General features: G+C 38.6%; 1 protein-coding gene and 1 pseudogene across 1 annotated transcript; one reads left to right on the top strand and one right to left on the bottom strand.

Annotated features, from left to right (window-relative positions):
* Positions 1-1,750: 1,750 nt before the first annotated feature.
* On the bottom strand, positions 1,751-17,458 carry LOC111889891 (uncharacterized). Its single transcript, XM_042901800.2, has 8 exons — positions 17,140-17,458; positions 16,588-16,676; positions 3,471-3,592; positions 3,146-3,274; positions 2,742-3,062; positions 2,576-2,648; positions 2,274-2,486; positions 1,751-2,044 (listed from the first exon to the last, which is right to left on the bottom strand). The coding sequence occupies exons 3-6, from the start codon at positions 3,537-3,539 to the stop codon at positions 2,643-2,645; spliced, it is 525 nt and encodes a 174-aa protein (XP_042757734.1). The 5' UTR covers positions 3,540-3,592; positions 16,588-16,676; positions 17,140-17,458; the 3' UTR covers positions 1,751-2,044; positions 2,274-2,486; positions 2,576-2,642.
* On the top strand, positions 14,268-19,646 carry LOC128133355 (probable microtubule-binding protein TANGLED; annotated as a pseudogene).
* Positions 19,647-20,442: the final 796 nt, after the last annotated feature.

Raw genomic sequence — 20,442 nt, 5'->3', positions numbered from 1 at the left:
TTTTACATGAATCAACAAGTTAAATGGATATTAGAGCACGAAAAAAAGTTTAGTGACCAAAAGCAATAGTATGTTGCCCTCTCAAGTCATTATCCCACTTTAATATAAACTAGTAATGTGGCCCATCCGCATGGGTGAGAAGAGTTATTGTTTTTATGGTGTATTCAATGTGGATTGATAGATACACAAATACAAACAGATATATACATAAATCCACACAATAAATTGATAATACTCCCAATCTTTTTCATTAACCAAAAGGAATTCAATTCTCCATTCTTCTTTTTTTTAATTAGATCAGGGGTTCATTCCTGAAACATATATAAAGATTGGATTAGATAGCAATAAAATCATTTGAGAAAAAACCAGTATCATTGTGGTGAACTGGTAGTGATTATTTTGCTGAAAAAATCTTCATATCAACACTTGTAAAGTAATCAAGGATAAAATACTAATATAATATATAAAACCCTAATGTATAACCCTCTCAGTAATATTATATTAGCATTCACAATCTTTTTTTTTAATTAGGGAAACTAAAATAAAATGCTTTTGTGAACATCCTGAAAATAGTAAAATCCTACCTCTTAGGGAGGAAGGAGTCATTCCCTCCGAACCCACTCAACCCACTGCCACATCAGTTTTTCTCTTTCATTTTTCTTCATCTTTTCAAACCCACAACACACGAAAACTGTATCTTTTTCAACTCACTCAACCCATTCAATTAAAAAAAAATACAAAACAATCAAGGTAAAATCTTAATTAGCAATAGAGTTACTGATGGTACCTCCAAGATACCACTCCCTCTTTAGTGGGTTAGGACGGTTGGGAGTGGGGGTTACAGTCGTTGATTAAGCACAACATCGGCAAACCGAGTCTAGACCTACCATCGCAGAATCTAAAATAGATGTCCTTAAATTGGAAAACCCATATCGTCTCTCTCAAAAATCAAACGGTGATGCAATGACCCCCAAATCGACATCAACTTCAATTCACCGGTATTGCAAGAATAGGAGGCTTAAAGGAATCAGAATAAAGCAAAGAAAGAAACAAAAATAGGACCTGGAGGACGTTAAAGAGACGAACTATTGACCGAATACCAATTGAGAGAAAGGTATATTAGAAGAAGCGTGGAGGCGGTAAGAATTTGGCCTACTCCAAGGCGGTGAAGGATAAAAAGAAGAAGCATAGATGGTGAACCCCATGTGACAATCGGAGGTTTCGTGGTTCAATCGATGTCCCAAATGAATAGTGGGAGTTGTGGAATCATAGATGAATGACCGGAAAAGCACAGGAGCGGCATGTACTCGGCAATGACGACTGACTTTTGAGACGGAAACGATAAGGTCTTTTATGAAACGATGAGCTTGCAAAACAAAAATTGCAGCCTTTAGCAACGACACATGTCGTCGCAATTGATGGCCTTTCGTCGTTGCTAATACCTTTAGCGATGACATGTCGTCTCTAAAGGGTTGTTGCAATTAACTCGTAGCTAATACTCGTTTGTCGTCGTAAATATTGTCGTCTCTAATACACATCGTCTCTAATACTCCTGTGACGTCGCTATTGACGTCGTCTCTATTGATATTCCGACCACCGGCCGGAGTTTTTCCGGCAAAGCTTCCCGGAGTTATGTGTCGTCGCAATTAGTCCAGGCCGTCCCTAAAGGTGTTGCTGCTAATGTTTTTTCTTTTTTTTTGAGAAAAACAATTTTTTATGACATTAGTTTATATATATTATAAAATGCAGATTTAATAAAATAACATTAATAAACACATACCACATTACATAAAACATCAAACATACCATATTACATATCTAATAAATCTCAAATAAACATCTAATATATAATCCATAAACTATCTAATATATCCAAAATAACATCATCCATAACATAAAACAATAAATATTATGTGTCTTCGCCTTCGTCTTCCCCATCACTGTTTTCCTCGTTGTTGTTGACTTGGTTTTTAAAGGAGCGGATAATGTCTCCAATGGCCATCACAAATCTCGGGTTTCGAAAAAAAGCATTCACATCAACATCCTATAATTAAGTCACAAGCACATTAATTCATTAACAATTCAACAAACTATCAAACCATCAAAGCACCAAATGAATTAAGTCGTTAACATTTAACAAACTATTAAACGACCAAATTAATTAAGTCTTTAACAATTTAACAAACTACCGAGCTACCAAAAATTACTACAAATACATCAAGTTCTTAACAATATAACAAAGCTACCAAATTCTTTAAGAATTTAACAAGTACCTGTGTTGGTTGCGGTGCTCGTGACTGTGACTGTCATTGGGATGGAGCACTTGTACCCGCGGCTGAAGAAGCTTTAGGCCCAATGCCTTTCACATTCCCCCTTCATGTACCCAACACCTTCTCAAATATTGCGATCCAATCAATAGTGTCTGGATCACCACCAGAGTCGGCTATGTGATGAGTCTGTAGAGCAACCTCAGCAACTAAGGCATTCTGTATTTCACAAAGATTGTTAATATACGTTAAAACTAACACAAAAAAAAACCAACAATCTACTTCATTTTTAAGTAATAATAACTTACATATTGCTCTTCAACCAAAGGATCAACAAATTCCCCTTTTTTATTCACATGCGCACCATGAAATACTTCAAGTCTATTCAAATTTTGTTTAACATTACAAAATATGTTATATCTGAATAAACATTAAAAAATATGTTATAACTAAATAAACATTATTGTAACTTACTTTCTTGAAACAAACACTACCGTAGCTGCAGGTCCCTCCACGATTCTTCACTACTTGCTTCTTCTGGCATTCTCTGTTTCCAGCGGATCGTTTTTGATGTTTTTCCATTAAGAAATGGTCAATCGCAGCATTCCAACGCTGCCGATCCATACCCGTAGGGGCTTGAGCCCTTGCTGCCTTCACATCCCCTGCAAAATCAATCAAACGGTTATTTGCAATATTTTTGCGGCCTCTATACCGCGCACATATCCGATTGTTCAGTGACGCCCAACAAGTTGGAGCCATGTGATGATTTGTAATCGCATCAAAATCAAACCATCTCTACAAAAAAAAATAGAGAAATTAAAAATAATTTTAAATCAAAATTAAAAAATATTAAAGATATAACTTTATAAATAATTTACCAAAAGAAACTGCAACATTCCAACCCTTTCGGCTTCGGAAACGTCTGTCCATGTGTCTTTATCAAAACCGATGTTCCGCCACATATAGCTCCCAACCTCCCAAATGAAACATTCGTATACCTCCCCAATCTGCATGTTAGTATTTATGTTGAATACTATCTTAAGAGGTCGTTCACCGTTAGCTTTAAATAGTTTGTGCATTTTTTTATTTACTCCTATGCCTCTTCGTTTTGGAGGCACCGTTGCATAAAAAAAATATTAGTCAAAATAATTTTTTATATAGATACAATATGAAATACAACGAATTAGAATAAATCTTAATTACCATCGTTCTGGTGATCACCAAAACCTCCACCGAACGGATGTAGTGGCTCGTCACCACCGTCACCTCCATGGCCCATCACAGCAGCCATGAGATGGAGCAATGCAATCCAAAAAAAGGACATCCTGAAAAAATATAACACAATATGAATATATATATATATATATATATATATATATATATATATATATATATATATATATATATATATATATATATATATATATACACACACACACACACACAGAGACACACATATAATATGATATGATTACAACAAATACAAACCTTATTTTACTAGTCAAATGTAAAGATTTTTTTAATCATTCTCGCCCCCAGACACTTCAGTGTCTGCTGACACATCACTATCATAATCAGAATCTTCCTCATCATAATCAGTCTCGCAATCCCTAAGCGTACGTTTCGGGTTCCCTCGAGAAGTTAGGATACTTCATATCAAAAATTTTCCATGAAGTATTATCAACGGGATGCATCGTACCATCTTTGGATCGTCCGGTACTGTGCCAAATCATATCTTTAGCTGTGTGTCTAGAACAGTACAAACGTTGTAGTTTGAGGGTCACGGGAAAGTATCGTAACACCTTATGAGCTACCTTCTTGCCCTTTGTATTTTCATCAACCCACCGACTCTCATTACAAATTGGAAACTTTAGCAACAACTTGTGTTCTTTCCAGAAAAGAAAACAGTCGGTTTTACATACATGCATCAACTCATAACCCAAGCCGATCTTTTTAAGTGTCTTTTTTGCTTCGTAATGTGACGGGGGACCCTGTTTCCTTGAGGAAATGTAGTTTGCAACAATTCAAGAAGCTGATCGAATGAACTATCAGTCCATTTGTTGATCACCTTGATATGCATCGGCTTTGCTAAAAAGTCAAGGGACGAAAACAAACATCCAGGATATAATTTTAACTGGACTTCCTCTAACAACTTTTGAAATCCATCATCGACACTACTACCGTCGGTATCTGGGTTCCCTTTTTCGCGGTTGGTATCATTTTTAATCACACCCCCATAACATCGGCCATCTCGTTACTACGCGGTATGTCTTCAATAACCGGATGAGTAGTATTTTCGCCGTGATACTTCCATATAACATAATGTGGACTAAAACCATGTTGAAGTATATGGAATTTCATTATGGCTAGTAGTATAAATTTATTGACATTACATTTGTTACACGGACATCTGATTTGACCTTTGTTATCGACGTGTGTGTAGCACCTGGTTCCTGGTACGTAAATCTTATTTGTGTATTTTCCATTTTTAGCCTTGGACTCGACGAGTCATAGGTCCGACTCGCCGAGTAAAGACGGGACCCCGGGACACGTTTAAGTTGGTGACTCGGCGAATCCATATTCCGGACTCGGCGAGTCACCACTGTTGGATGAAACCCTAAGTTTCAGGGGTTTGCACCCTATTTAAACAACATATCCGCCCCAAGCCAGCCCCCATTCACCCCCCAGAGCTTCCAACCCTCGTTCTAAGCTATTCATAGAGATTTTGAAGCAATTGTTGTGTGTTCTTGAAGGTTTTGAGGCAAAAGGGAAGTAGATCAAGAGGAAGGGAAGGAATCCAAGCATCTTTGTGCTCTCTCAGTAGTTCCTTTGAGGTATAACCCGTTTTCCCCCTGTTTCTATGATTATTACTTCATTTAAGTCATTCTTGAGCCAATCCACAAGCTTGTATGTGCAAATTATTTCGTAATAAGTTGATTGGCCCTTAGATCTAGGCATGGTTGAGCTCCAGGAGCTCAGATCTGTTGCCTTTATGGACCCTCATTGCATGAAGACCCTAGATCTACCCTTTTGGGTGCATTTTGAACCCTAAAACCCTTATTGGTGAATATCTACACGTAAAGTTGGAAACTTTACGTGTGATTCATGCTCTAGGAACCCAGATCTGTGAATGACATGGACTGGAGTCGAGCAAATCCGTGTAGTTAGTGGTTGCATGGCAACGACTCGGCGAGTCGGTTCGCGAGTCTCCAAGTTTGTCCCCTTTTTCGTAGTGTCGAGTGAGCAGTGAGTCACGGGGTGTGACTCAGTGAGTCGGAAGCTGAACTCATCTATGGAGGAACTCGGCGAGTCAATGCCCTGACTCGGCGAGTTCAAGGCAATCTCCTTAGATCAAGAACAGACTCGGCGAGTTGTTCATACAACTCGGCGAGTCGCAGCATAAGTGTTCTTCGGATGAAGATGAACTCGGCGAGCTGTTCATACAACTCGGCGAGTCTTAGCATAAGTGTTCATCGGGTGAAGATGAACTCGACGAGTTGTTCATACAACTCGGCGAGTAGGATGAAGGACTTGAATATCAGTTTAGAAGGAGAACTCGTCGAGTCGTCGCCTAACTCGACGAGTAGAAACGGGATTCAGGACAATCGTTTGGGTAGGGACTCGGCGAGTTGGAAAGCCAAATCGGCGAGTCGGGTCAACTGAAAGTTGACTCTGACTTTGACTTAGGGCATGATCAGGGGTAAAATGGTCATTTTACCCAAAGGACAGTTAGCAGTGTTTGATTGAGTATGTTGTGGGAAATGCAGCCGGAGGATTTTCGGAGCAGCAGCAGCAGCAGTAGACAGTCAGTTCCCGATCAGATCAACAGCTACTTCGAGGTGAGTTACCTTCCAGTAACGGTGGGTCTACGGCCACAATGTCGGCCCACCAGTAGTAGTTGTATGTAGATGATTGTCTCTGTGATATTCATCTAGGGGTTACTACTACCTGTGTTATGTTTATGTGCTAGTATGATATGATGCTATGTGCTAGTGACAATAGGGGGAGATAGTCCCCGAGATATCCGGTCGGTAGGGCCGAAGGGGTAGTCATACCCAGCCATGTTAGATAGATTCTGATACTGTGATACGTGTTATATGGTAATAGTAGAGGGGAGAAATAGTTCCCCGGTATCCGGTTGAGAGGACCGAAGGGGAGCCCAGCACCCAGATATGCTAGGCAATATCCGGTCGAGAGGACCGAAGGGGAGGCCAGCACCCAGATATGCTAGGCAATATCCGGTCGAGAGGACCGAAGGGGAGGCCAGCACCCAGATATGCTAGGCAATATCCGGTCGAGAGGGCCGAAGGGGTAGGTCGGGCACCCAGATATGCCTGACAATATATGTATGTTATGAGATTATATGGTATGTGGTACAGTGGGGGAACTCACTAAGCTTCGTGCTTACGGTTTTCAGTTTTGGTTTCAGGTACCTCCTCAGCTAGGGGCAAGGAGCCGGCGCGGTAGCAGCATGTCACACACACACATTCTCTCTCTTGTTTCCGCAGTTACGAGTTTATTCTGGGATTGATACTCTGATATTTGATTGATCGAATGTTGTGGTTTTCAATTTGGTTTTCGATGTGAAATGGTTTAATCAAACAATATTTTAACTATTAATGCTTTCATGTAATGTTTTATAACGAAATTTTTGGACGTGAAAATTGGGTCGTTACAAGTTGGTATCAGAGCCCTGGTTTGAGGGATTCAGACACACCTTCGGGGGTGTCTGAACTCAAATCGAGGGATTAAAGGATTTTCTAAAAGAAAATGTTTTCTAAAAATTGAGAAAAGAGTTTCGAGAAAGAACGAAGTGTGTGATGTGTGCGACCGGCCGAGCTCAAGTAAGTATTCCCCAAAGTACCCATACAAGTTTATGTTATGTTTATCAGCTTTTGTAGAACAACATGCTAGAATAGGACTAAGGATCTAGGAGTGATGCCTTATGTGCCTGCTTTATGTGTTTCAATTGTATGAGAATTGCATGCTAATATCGAGTAGACAGCAGTAGGGTAGCATGTTTAGGTTATGCCTGATAGTATGAGTTTAGCACTGTGTGCTAGTTCAGTTTCTCTCTATGAGAGCGGAGTTGCTTGAGGTTGTTTCCCTCGTCTGAATGCTGCTTGCTTTGTGCTATGTGGGATTCTGAATAATGGGAATTAGCCATTAGGCGAATACGTAACGTCACTGGTGATCAGGGTTGAATAATCTTAGAGTACCGGATTTGATCCTACTGCGCAGCTCGTGTTTGAGTCTAACCGTTGTAGGGACGAGTCGGGTGCTCGAAGGATTATCTGAGCCTCGTCACATGTGATGGTATTCGGGTAATGGCTAATTGGCATTACAAGGAGGCCTGCAGCAGCTGCGGACTGGATAGAGTAGAATCAAAGATTTCCCTAGGGCAAGCCTAGGATGAGTATAGCAGTGATCAACAGTAGTGAAAGGGATCTGGTGGAGTCGAGGCATTCCTTGAAGGTACGGATAGATGTGGAAGGTAGTATGGGCCCGTACTACTGAAAGCAGAGGATCTGTACCTGAACCAAGGAAGGCCAAGATAAGACCAGGGAACTTGTAAGTAGTTGTGATCCCTCAGGAAGTATCAGTATCACTAATGATTGTTGTGATGTATTGCAGAATGGTGGTACTTCGATCGAGGCCGGTAGATGGCGGTTCAAGAGAGGGGTCAGGTTCGGATCAGGTTCTGAGCCAGTAGATGAGGGACTACGCGAGTTCATCGCGTCAGAGATCACCAGGGGTATCCTTGAGTCGACTCCCATTATCTTCGGGTCGATCAAGGAGGGGATCATCGAGTTGATGGAGGATCGCCTCAGGGCGTTCAGGAGCGACATGGCATCTGGCCAGTCGGGTCCTCGCACATTGTCCTTTAAGGACTTCAGGGGCAGTGGTGCTCCAGATTTCCACGGGGTGAAAGACCCCATTGCTGTCAGGCGATGGATTGCAGACATCGAGTCTGCACAGTTGACTAGCTTCTGCCCCGAGGTGTCGAAGGTGAGGTATGCAGCAGGGTGCTTGCGAGACCGAGCTCGTGATTGGTGGGAGTCAGTGGGTGATTCGTTGGGAGCCTCAGCTATTGAGGCTATGACCTGGTCGGACTTTGTGACCAGGTTCAGGGCAGAGTTTGCGCCGGCTGTTGAGCTTCAGCAACTGGCCAGGGAGTTTCTGGACATGAGACAGACGACGGAGACTGTGGCGGAGATCACCGCCAAGTTCCGGGAGAGGGCTTTGTTGGTGCCCCAGTATGCTAGTGACGAGGATATGAGGAGGACCCGTTATCATGATATGCTACGAGCTGACATCCGGGAGCATGTTAGCTTTTCGGCTTGCCCTACCCTGGACTCTATGATTTCCAAGGCGAGGGAGATGGAGATAGATTTGGAACACATCCGGAAACTCAAGGCAGAAGAGGGTCAGTCAGGAGGGGCTTCGGGGAAGAAGCCCAAAGGATCAGATGCGGAGCCGAAAGGCCAACAGGGACGGGGACGCTGCAGGAAATGCGGCAAGACGCACGAGGGGGCATGCAGGTTGGGATCATCACTTTAGCAGGGATTGCACTACTCCGGCAGCAGTTATTCAGACATCTGAGTTTCTGTGTTTCCACTGCAACCAGAGGGGCCACAAGAAGGCCAATTGCCCCCAGTTGACAGCTTCAGCGCCGGTGAAGGCGCCAGCTCCAACGACCCTGCAGATCACGGATAGTCGGCAAGGTAAGGCAGAGGCTCCGGTAGTGAGGAGCCGAGCATTTCAGTTGACTACCGAGGAGGCACGCGCCACACCCGATGTGGTGACGGGTATGATTCTTTCCCTCTATTTTATTTTTTATGATGTTATAATATTGATATGTGTTCCGTATGTATATGTATGCATTAGGATCGTTCCATGTGAACGGCATCCCAGTTCAGGTGTTGTTCGACTCGGGTGCATCCCGATCATTTGTTTCCCTTGCGCTTAGCAAGAAGTTTCATGAGACTTCGGACGAGTTAGATTGCCCTTTAGAGGTAGAGATTGTTGATGATTGATCGGTGCGAGCATCGATGGTGTTTCGAGATTGCGTATTGCGTTTGTATCAGGAGCGCTACTTGGTAGACTTGGTTCCCATTCCGTTGCGCGGGAACAAGGTGATTATAGGCATGGATTGGTTGAGCCCTAATGGGGCGGTGATAGATTGCGCGCAGCAGCTAGTGCGGGTCAGGACCCCAAGCGGGGGAGAGTTAGTGATTCATGGCGAGAGGCCGCAGTGTAGACCCGCAGTATGTTCAGCAGCAAGGGCGAGACGCTACCTTCAGCAGGGATGCACAGGATATGTCGCGTACGTGATGGATACCCGGGAGGCGGGTAAGGCGACAGTGAGCGAGGTTCCGGTGGTGCGAGAATTTGCAAATGTTTTTCTAGAGGAGCTTCCTGGGATACCTCCGGAGCGACAGGTTGAGTTTAGGATTGACCTCGTTCCTGGTGCGGCTCCGATAGCCAAGGCACCGTATCGGTTGGCTCCTCCTGAGATGCAGGAGTTGTCTACACAGCTACAGGAGCTGTTAGACAAGGGATTCATTCGACCGTGTAGTTCACCCTGGGGAGCCCCGATTTTGTTCGTGAAGAAGAAGGACGGGTCGCATCGGATGTGTATAGATTACCGGGAGCTGAACAAGGTAACGGTGAAGAACCGTTACCCGCTCCCGAGGATTGATGACCTCTTTGACCAGCTTCAGGAAGCATCTTGGTTCTCCAAGATTGATTTGCGTTCGGGTTATCATCAGATGAGGGTCAGGGAGGAGGATACGCAGAAGACCGCGTTTCGGACGCGCTATGGCCACTATGAGTTTGTGGTGATGCCGTTTGGGCTCACCAATGCTCCTACCGCGTTCATGGACCTCATGAACCGCGTATGCAGACCGATGCTGGATCGGTCTGTGATAGTCTTTATCGATGACATCTTGGTTTATTCCAAGACTCAGGAAGAGCATGAGGAGCATCTGAGAGAGGTGTTGGAGACCCTGAGGAAGGAGAGCTTGTATACCAAGTTCTCCAAGTGTGAGTTTTGGTTGCGCGAGGTGCAATTTCTCGGACACTTTGTCAACCAGCACGGGATTCTGGTCGATCCGGCCAAGGTCGAGGCCGTGATGAGATGGGAGGTTCCGAAGTCTCCATCTGAGATTCGGAGTTTCCTGGGATTAGCAGGCTACTATCGGAGATTTATTCAGGATTTATCCAAGATAGTCGTACCCCTGACGCGGCTGACGAAGAAAGTCGTGGTCTTTCGATGGGGACCCGAGCAGCAGGCTGCATTTGAGACACTGAGACAGAGACTGTGCGAGGCGTCGATCTTAGCCCTGCCAGAGGGCGTAGAGGATTTTGTGGTATACTGTGACGCGTCCATTTCAAGCATTGGCGCGGTACTGATGCAGAGAGGGCATGTCATTGCCTACGCTTCGAGGCAGCTCAAGCTTCACGAGGCGAACTACCCGACGCATGATTTGGAGTTGGGGGCTGTGGTTTTTGCCCTCAAGATTTGGTGGCATTACCTCTACGGGGTTCGATGTACCATCTACACGGACCACAAGAGTTTGAGGTACCTCATGGATCAGCCGAATCTAAATATGAGGCAGCGTCGGTGGTTGGACGTGGTAAAGGATTATGATTGCGAGATCGTCTACCACCCGGGGAAGGCCAATGTGGTAGCCGATGCGCTTAGCCGCAAGGCGGCGCCAATCAGGGACGTTTGCATGAGGATAACCGTGGTGACTCCCCTGTTGGAGCGAATTCGGGAGGCTCAATAGGAGGCTATCAAGGAGGAGCATCGGAAGAGCGAGCGTGTGGTGGGTCAGGTTTCCTCCTTTGATTATGATAGCCGAGGACTATTGACACTACACCGTAGGGTGTGGGTGCCGTATCACGGAGGCGTGCGCCAGATTTTGATGGAGAAGGCGCACGAGTCCCGATTCTCTATTCAGGACAATCATTTGGGTAGGGACTCGGCGAGTCGGGTCAACGGTAAGTTGACTCTGACTTTGACTTCGGGCATGATCAGGGGTAAAATGGTCATTTTACCCAAAGGACAGTTAGCAGTGTTTGATTGAGTATGTTGTGGGAATTGTAGCCGGAGGATTTCCGGAGCAGCAGCAGCAGCAGTAGACAGTCAGTTCCCGATCAGATCAGCAGCTACTTCGAGGTGAGTTACCTTCCAGTAGCGGTGGGTCTAAGGCCACAATGTCGGCCCACCAGTAGGAGTTGTATGTAGATGATTGTCTCTGTGATATTCATCTAGGGATTACTACTACCTGTGTTATGTTTATGTGCTAGTATAATATGATGCTATGTGCTAGTGACAGTAGGGGGAGATAGTCCCCGAGATATCCGGTCGGTAGGGCCACAGGGGTAGTCATACCCAGCCATGTTAGATAAATTCTGATAATGTGATACGTGTTATGTGGTAGTAGTAGAGGGGAGAAATAGTTCCCCAGTATCCGGTTGAGAGGACCGAAGGGGAGCCCAGCACCCAGATATGCTAGGCAATATCCGGTCGAGAGGGCCGAAGGGGTAGGTCGGGCACCCAGATATGCCTGACAATATATGTATGTTATGAGATTATATGGTATGTGGTACAGTGGGGGAACTCACTAAGCTTCGTGCTTACGGTTTTCAGTTTTGGTTTCAGGTACCTCCTCAGCTAGGGGCAAGGAGCCGGCGCGGTAGCAACATGTCACACACACACTCTCTTGTTTCCGCAGTTACGAGTTTATTCTGGGATTGATACTCTGGTATTTGATTGATCGAATGTTGTGGTTTTGAATTTGGTTTTCGATGTGAAATGGTTTAATCAAACAATGTTTTAACTATTAATGCTTTCATGTAATGTTTTATAACGAAATTTTTGGACGTGAAAATTGGGTCGTTATAGTGTGGTTTGGACCTCTCAATAAAAGATTCGAGTCCTTGTTGGAAAAGGGTAGAGTTACGATTTTCAATAGTAGTCCAGGTTTTATCAATAGACATGTTGCAACTAAAACATAGGTTAGGTTATAGTGTTTACTCTACAAGAACCAGAATCATGATTGAAAATTTATAAGGATAGAGTAACCATTCAATCAGATGGAATAGAAAATCGGATAACGAGAAAGTATTCACAAGTGTAAGCTTCTAAACTCACTTTTTGAATACCTTACCTCATATGCAAATGTGTATTACATGATTGACCATTTAAGAAAAAATCGGCAGCATTTCTCCTTAGCTCCTAAGTATATATAAAATTATATACCGAGGAGCAAAGAGAAAATAACAACTGAATATATCTTAAACAATCAATCATATAATACACATTTACATCCAAAATGAGGTAAGATATTCAAAAAGCAATCCCAAAACAGGGACAACCCGAAATTAATTTATAAATCAATTTCGGGCGGGTATTTCTAGGATTTTGATGATTTAAAAAGAAGAGACTTAAACTAAATAATAAAAAATAAAAAAATAAAAACTTACTTATTTATTATAGCATTGTACTTTAGCGTCTTAATTTTTATTTTTATTTTTTATTATGGCATTGTACTTTCAACAATATTATATATTTGTAATTTATATCATCTTTTTTTCCATATTTTGATTTTTAATCCCAACTTATATACACATACATATACATTTTTCCAATTATCACATCATATACATACAATATATACACATACATATACATTTTTACATATTTTTATTTTTAATATCAACTTATTTTTATTTTTATTTTTCTATTACGACATTGTACAATTTCATATTTATTTTTATTTATAGCATCTTAGTTATTTTGTTTTTTATTATAATATAATACTTTAAAAGACATTGTGTATTATAACATCCTATTTTTTTTCAATTATACAATCATATACATTTCACATTATATATTTTCTAATACACATACACATACATATACATTTTTCCAATTATAACATCATATACATACAATATACACACATACATATACATTTTTACACATTTTTATTTTTCATATCAACTTATTTTATTTTTATTTTTCTATTACGACATTGTACAATTTCATATTTATTTTTATCTATAGCATATTAGTTATTTTGTTTTGTTTGTTATAGTATAATACTTTAAAAGACATTGTGTATTATAACATCCTATTTTTTTCCAATTATACAATCATATACATTTCACATTATAACATCAAATACACATACATTTACACATACATATACATTTTTGCAATTATAACATCATATACAAACAATATACACACATATACATTTTTACATACATATCCACACATATACATACATATTAATATAAATATACACATATACATATACATTTCACATACAAATACATACATTCCATATACATACATACACTCCATATACATACACACATTTTTGGGCCTACACATACATTTCATATACAAATACACATATACAGATATATTTTACATACAAATTAATACAAACATTTCATATACCTACAATAAAAATAAAAAAGGAAAGAAAAAATTACCTAGAAATAGCTATAGTGGTGGTGTTGTGGTTGTGGACGTTGGAAAAAAATATGGTCACCGGAGAAGTAATTTTTCAGCAAAAACTCACTATGAAACCACCAAATTGACACCAAAATCTGAAATTATCATACAATTTTGTTCCAGAAAAGAAATTGAAAGAAAAAGAGGGAAGGGAGCTAGTACCACAGTCGAGTTCTCGCCGGAAATTATAACACAGCCGAGTGAAATGAAGCGGGGGAGAGGAGAAGTGAAGTGGAAAGGCAAAAGGAGAGGGTTTTGTGGTTGTGGTTGCCGGAAAAATCGATATTGTGTTTGTCTTCGCCGGAAATCGCCGATGGAGAGATGAGGGGTTTTTTTGTTGTTGTCACCTGTTCTAAGACACGATTCAGGGGTAAAGGGGACAAACCCTTTAGCAGCGACCGTATTACAGCGACTAATGAAGGGAACATATACCGCGTCTTTTTTGGTGACTAGTAGCGACAACGATGGCGTTTCTATTGGTGTCGCCACTATTGCTTTGATACGAAATAACCCTGCCCGTTGGATCACTTCAAAAAGGAACGGTCACGATTGACTCTAGGCGAAGTCACACAGATCTACGATCTAGACTATTAGAGGAGACCCTTTAGCGGCAACGGGGGCTTTTAGCGACCACAAGAACACGTGTTCTCATGTGTCACCGCTAATACCCTTTGTCGTCTCTAATACTGTTGCCCCTAATACGTTTATTTCTTGTTGTGTTGATCGGCAACAATTCTAATCTTATTGGCTTAGATAGTTGGTGCAAATGGTGTAGGGGTCAAATGGGATGACACGTATCATCTTGAAAAGCAAGCCAATGACTAAGGCTATGTTTGGCATAGCAGCTGAAAAGCTAGCTGATAGTTGAAAAAACTAACTGATAAAAAATGACGTTTGGTAAAACTATGTGAAAAAAATAGTTTAAATATATAAAATTACATAAAATAACATTTTAAGAGTATTTGTTTCTATAATTAATTAAAGGGTATATTTGGAAAATTTTAAAAATGCTTCTAAAAAGCTAGTCTATAAGCTACTTTTTGGATTGGCAAACACAACATAAAAAAACTCAAAAAATAAACTATTTTATCAGCTAGTTGTGGGGCCCCAAACTAAGCATATTAACTGATTATTCCACAGCTCCAAACCACCCAAAGGAAAATTGGTTTGGCTTGGCTCAAAACTTGGTACTGTAGATAAGAGTGTTATCAATTAATAGTATGTATAATATAATTGGAACAGGAAATTGAGGCTAAAAGATACTAACTCCGTAACTTGGCATTGATTTAGAGATTTTGGCTGTATTTTATAAAAAAGACTAGGTTATTACCCGTGGGAACCACGGTTGATAAATTTAAATAAAATCATAAATTTGATTGTCTAATAAAATAAGATATCATAGTTTAGAAATTTTAAAAAGATGACATGTGACGTTTTAGCATGAAATAAGAAGAAGCATAAATTTAAATAGAAGCATAAAATAGAATCATAAATTTGTCCAAGAACCATGATAAGGTAAACAATTTCAACAAAAAATAAGAAAAATGTTAAAAAGATGACATGTTACGTTTTAGCATGAAATTTTAATCATTTGCAAATGTATTTATTAGTGAATATACACAAATATGTTTTTTTATGGAAGTCCATGTTATTTTGTGCAATTGTCTAAAAGTTAGTTATTAAAGTAAAAAAATATGGTCCGTGATTTAAAATGTCAATATAATGTTATAATATACAAAAAAAATTGAAATACGTAGGTATTTCTTACATTTAGCAGTACCCCTTATGAATTTGTATGTGTATCTTTGTCAATTAGTAATGGTATGTTGATGGCATAATAAGATAATTTATTCATGTATTAAGGGGATGAAAATAGTTATAAGTGCTGCATAGGCTGAATGTGTTTTCTTCATGTACTAAGGTATATTACTTTGGACCTGCTTTTAAAAGTTTACTAAAATGGTCCTTGTTTTTTCAAAATTAATAGAAACTGCCGGTATTCAGAAATTAAAAGTAAATAGCTATGTACTTTAACATAGCATCATTATTCAGTGAATTTAGAATAAAAATAATTGTAAGATGCTATATTTTACAGAGGTGATAGGTAATGAAGTTGTATAAAAAAATATAAATTATATAAATGGTCCATATTTTAATAATAGGGAAATGTAAATACATGAATGGACCCTGTTTTACTAACTTTACGAAAAAGGTCCCTGTTTATTTTTAAAAATTGTTTATCTATGAAAGTAGGATGTTATATGAGACATACAATTGAAAGAACATTGCTATTTAGAGGTATATGAACACAAAAAAGTAACAGAAACAGTTAAATAACATTGTATTATCATATTCAATCTTTTGATATCAATAACTTCAATTATAGTGCAACCAATCAAATTGACCATTATACCCCACCCCTATTTTGTTCCTGAATTTTATGTATTTATAGGTTCAATTTCAAAGTATAATGATATTTTATGCATTTACCTCATAAATAAGCCACAAAGCACAACTTTTGTTATAGACTTATCAAATAAATTACCATTACGCCGCTGTTTTATACAGCTGATATAAAATGCTATAAATAGGCTCATATACACATTGTTTGGTGGAAACAATGATGATATAATATGGTATTTATCATACATGCATAGATGCCATAATATGGTACTTGTCACTTAAATACACACACTATATTTATCTGTAAACCTTCTCCCATTTTCTGCTAATCCATAACAAACAACAATATCAATTAATAAAACGTGTGAATAGAGGTCTTACTATGGAAATCCATTAATGTGTGAATCCCTAAAGTAAACTGCATTGCTCCTCAAAGAAGGAGAAGCTTTTTCTAACTCTAATTTTAGCCCCTGAATAAGATAAGTCAAGATAAGTCAGGGATAAATTATGATATCATCATGTAAATGACCTAATCAAATAAATACCTAGCGTCTATACTCATTGAGGAATTTCGTGGAACACTTGGTATGTTTGTTAAGAAACAATGTTAACAGAAAAAAAATTAGTTGACAAATTAGTGAAAAATGAAACCCAAACATTAAAATCATCATTCCTTGGATAAATTGACAAACGAACATCAATAGAACCATAAACATTCAATCGAAAGAAATGAATAGGAAAAAGATACATGAGAAATTCCAATTCAAACGAAACCAAATATGAAATTTGATCGATGTTAGGGTTAAAAGAATCAAATAACTCACTACTTCTAGATCAAATAACTTCAGGGTTCAAAACTTTCAACGATTGATCAGTAAAAAAGAATACGGTGGATTACAATTTATAGAGAGATTAAAATTTGGAAGCGATTACCTTCATAATTTTGTTGAATCTTGCTAATCAACCCCAAAATATTGGTTATTAGTAACTGATTTCTCGGCTTGAAGATGGAAGGCCAGATTGTGAGATTTTATAGTACGGTTTGATAGATCAAAAGAGGTTTGGAGAGAAAAAGAGGTGTGCTTAAATGAACGGTTTGTGCATAAAATGGCGGTGAAGGTAGAGCAGCGACAAGAGGGTTGAGCCGGAGTTGCTCACGAATGTAAATTTATTTTTTAGAGATTCAAGGTACCGATAATTTCGGAGAAAGATATAGTTATTAGTTTTGAAGATTCCTGATTTTATGGGAGTAATTGAAATACCCAAAAGAAAGAGAAAAATATATGAGCGGGAAACCATTAACAGTGCTATGTGTCAAAGCATGTGTCATGTTACTTTTATTAGAAAAAGAGAACGGTTATAAAATTAATCAAACTTTTATAGTAAAAACTCAAAATATTAATGAGTTATTTTAAATAAATTATTAATTTAAAAATATTTTTATTAGTTATATGAAATTATAATCGTTGATTTAAATAAATATGTAAAATTGATTTTTAATATATATTAGATATTTTTTATTTGTGAATTAATGAAAACAATAATATAAATTTTAAAATTTAAATTTAAATTTAAAATAAATAATAAATACATTGACAAATAACATCATATTAATGAGAAGGTCTAATAAATTTAAAATGGAGAACTAATAGATTGACAAGTGGCAACACATTAATTAAGAGGTCTAATATGGTGACACATGACAAAAACACTACTCTTTTATTAGTATAAGAATTTGTTATTTAGTTTTTTAAAGGTCAAAAAAGGAACAACTATTTTCGAAAATCATGGGGAAAACTTAAAAAATAAAGAGCATGTTTAAGGATGGATTGTATCTGCGTTGTTTTCCAAAATAATCTTACATTTGACTTATTTTGACAGAATTATAGAAGTTAATAAAATAAAACCTAGGTGAAAAAGGGTAATAAATCTTTTTAACCCTTTGTAAACAATACTAATCGACTACAATTATATGCCAATGGACTCGAACATTAACAAACAGCTTTAGAACAATAATACTAACAGATTAAACGTAACAGTTTGGCTAACACAAAGAGGATAGCCTTTCCTCTACATCTTCCCTCGACACCTCTAACCCAAAGAGAAAATTAAAACTAGAAGCTGAATGTTTTGAAAACCATGTTAAAAGTATTTTCAGAATACACCCTATACTTACGAAACTGAACTACTATTCATCCCAAGAAGGGCCAGGCAAAAAAGTTTCTATTAAACTCCATTGACCATTATATATATATATATATATATATATATATATATATATATATATATATATATATATATATATGGGATAATGTCACTGTAGCACAATGAGCTTTTGTGATTTGTCCGACTTGACCAATTATGTTTTTTTCTTGTGCATTAGGTCATCTAACTTTTACTGTACATGTCAATTAGGTCATTATTGTTAGTTTTTAACCATTCATCCGTTAACTAGTTTTCTAAATTACACGAATGGCCCCTATGGTTTAAATTTCTTTCGTAATTGGTCCTTATTAGCCATGTTTTAAATCACATGACTAAAACTACCACAATTCTGAAACTCTAGGGACCAAAGTGCAACATTGTCATCGTCTTCCCTAAATTCTTTCGTATCCTAACTTACCCGACGCTCTTTCAAAATCGATCAAATATGTTGAATCTGATAAATTCATTATTATTCATAATTTGTTGGTATTAAGTTATTTTTGATACTTAAAAGCCTAATCAAATGTCAGTCAATTTCCTAGAGAAATCGTGACAGCTGTTGAAACGAAAGCCAAAAGGATTACCACTGGGCCGGCGGCGATCCGAAAACTCCGGTGATTGATTCTAGACGGAATTCGAGGTTAAACCCAGAAACCACCGAGCTCCGGTCACAGAGAAAGAGAGAGAAACAGATAATCCGATCAAATCTACATTCTCCTTTACTTGAAAGAGCAAAATCACAGATTAATTTCAAAGTCTCCGGTTCACCACCCAAAAAAGAAATCAAGAATGAAAAGGGTCAGTTTCCGGCGGATAGGGTGTCACCGAAGAACAGACCTTAGGCTAGAAAAACTGTGATCTTCCCGAACCCCCTTTTCCATTCAACAACTGCTTCACAAAACCAACAATTTTGCAGAACAAAGTCGTCGGTGATTACAAGAACCCGTCAGACCACCCCTCACAAGTTTCTAATCAAGACGCCGTAGCCTCCTGTCGCCATGGCTAAGTTTCAAGTAAAGATTCGCAGTCCACCACTTTTTGTATCTCCGACCAGACCCAAAACGGCCAGCGCAAAGAAGAAGACGATGTCACCGCCTAAGAACGTCTCCACGTCAGCAAAGCTGCAAAGGTCGTTTTCACCGTCGAGATTGGCGACTAGATTGGCTTCGTCGTTGATGCTTAGGAACCCACCGATTTGTGTATCTCCAACTAGATCCAGGGTGGCTACCATGTAAAAGATTTTTTTTTTTGGTTTTCAGATTTTTATAATCATAAAATAACAATAATCTGCAATTTGTTCCCAAAATGACAATGTTACACTTTGGTCCCTAGAGTTTCAGGATTGTGGTAGTTTTAGTCGTCTGATTTAAAACATGGCTGATAACGACCAATTACGAAAGAAATATAAACCATAGGGGCCATTCGTGTAATTTAGAAAACTAGTTAACGGAGGAATGGTTAAAAACTAACGATAATGACCTAATTGACATGTACAGTAAAAGTTAGATGACCTAATGCGCAAGAAAAAAACATAATTGGTCAAGTCGGACAAATCACAAAAGTTCATTGTGCTACAGTTACATTATCCCTATATATATATATATATATATATATATATATATATATATATATATATATATATATATATATATATATATATAGAGAGAGAGAGAGAGAGTTAGGTTATTTTGTTTTTTACATTTATTGTGTACTAGAATACACCAATAGAAATTTAGTAAATTAAATAATTATTTAATTAAATAATTATAGATATTAAATAATTTCTATAATTTTTTTTTTGAAACGGCAAACTAACTAATCTACTCCTAAATAACCATCTATGTCTCCACCGAGACTTGAACCCCTGACCTCTCAAATGAGATGGTCACTCCATACCGCTAGGCCATTGGCCCTTTGGTATCCATAATTATATGTATATTAAATGATATCCATAATTATAATTTTCTTTTTATGGAAACTAATTAAATCCGTCGTTAATGTCAGCAATAACATTCTTTCAGAATGAATTTG

Source organism: Lactuca sativa, chromosome 4 (assembly GCF_002870075.4).
Source record: "Lactuca sativa cultivar Salinas chromosome 4, Lsat_Salinas_v11, whole genome shotgun sequence".
NCBI classification, from domain to species: domain Eukaryota; kingdom Viridiplantae; phylum Streptophyta; class Magnoliopsida; order Asterales; family Asteraceae; genus Lactuca; species Lactuca sativa.
Note: the sequence above shows the minus strand (reverse complement) of the source record. Positions and strands in the feature narration are given on the sequence as shown.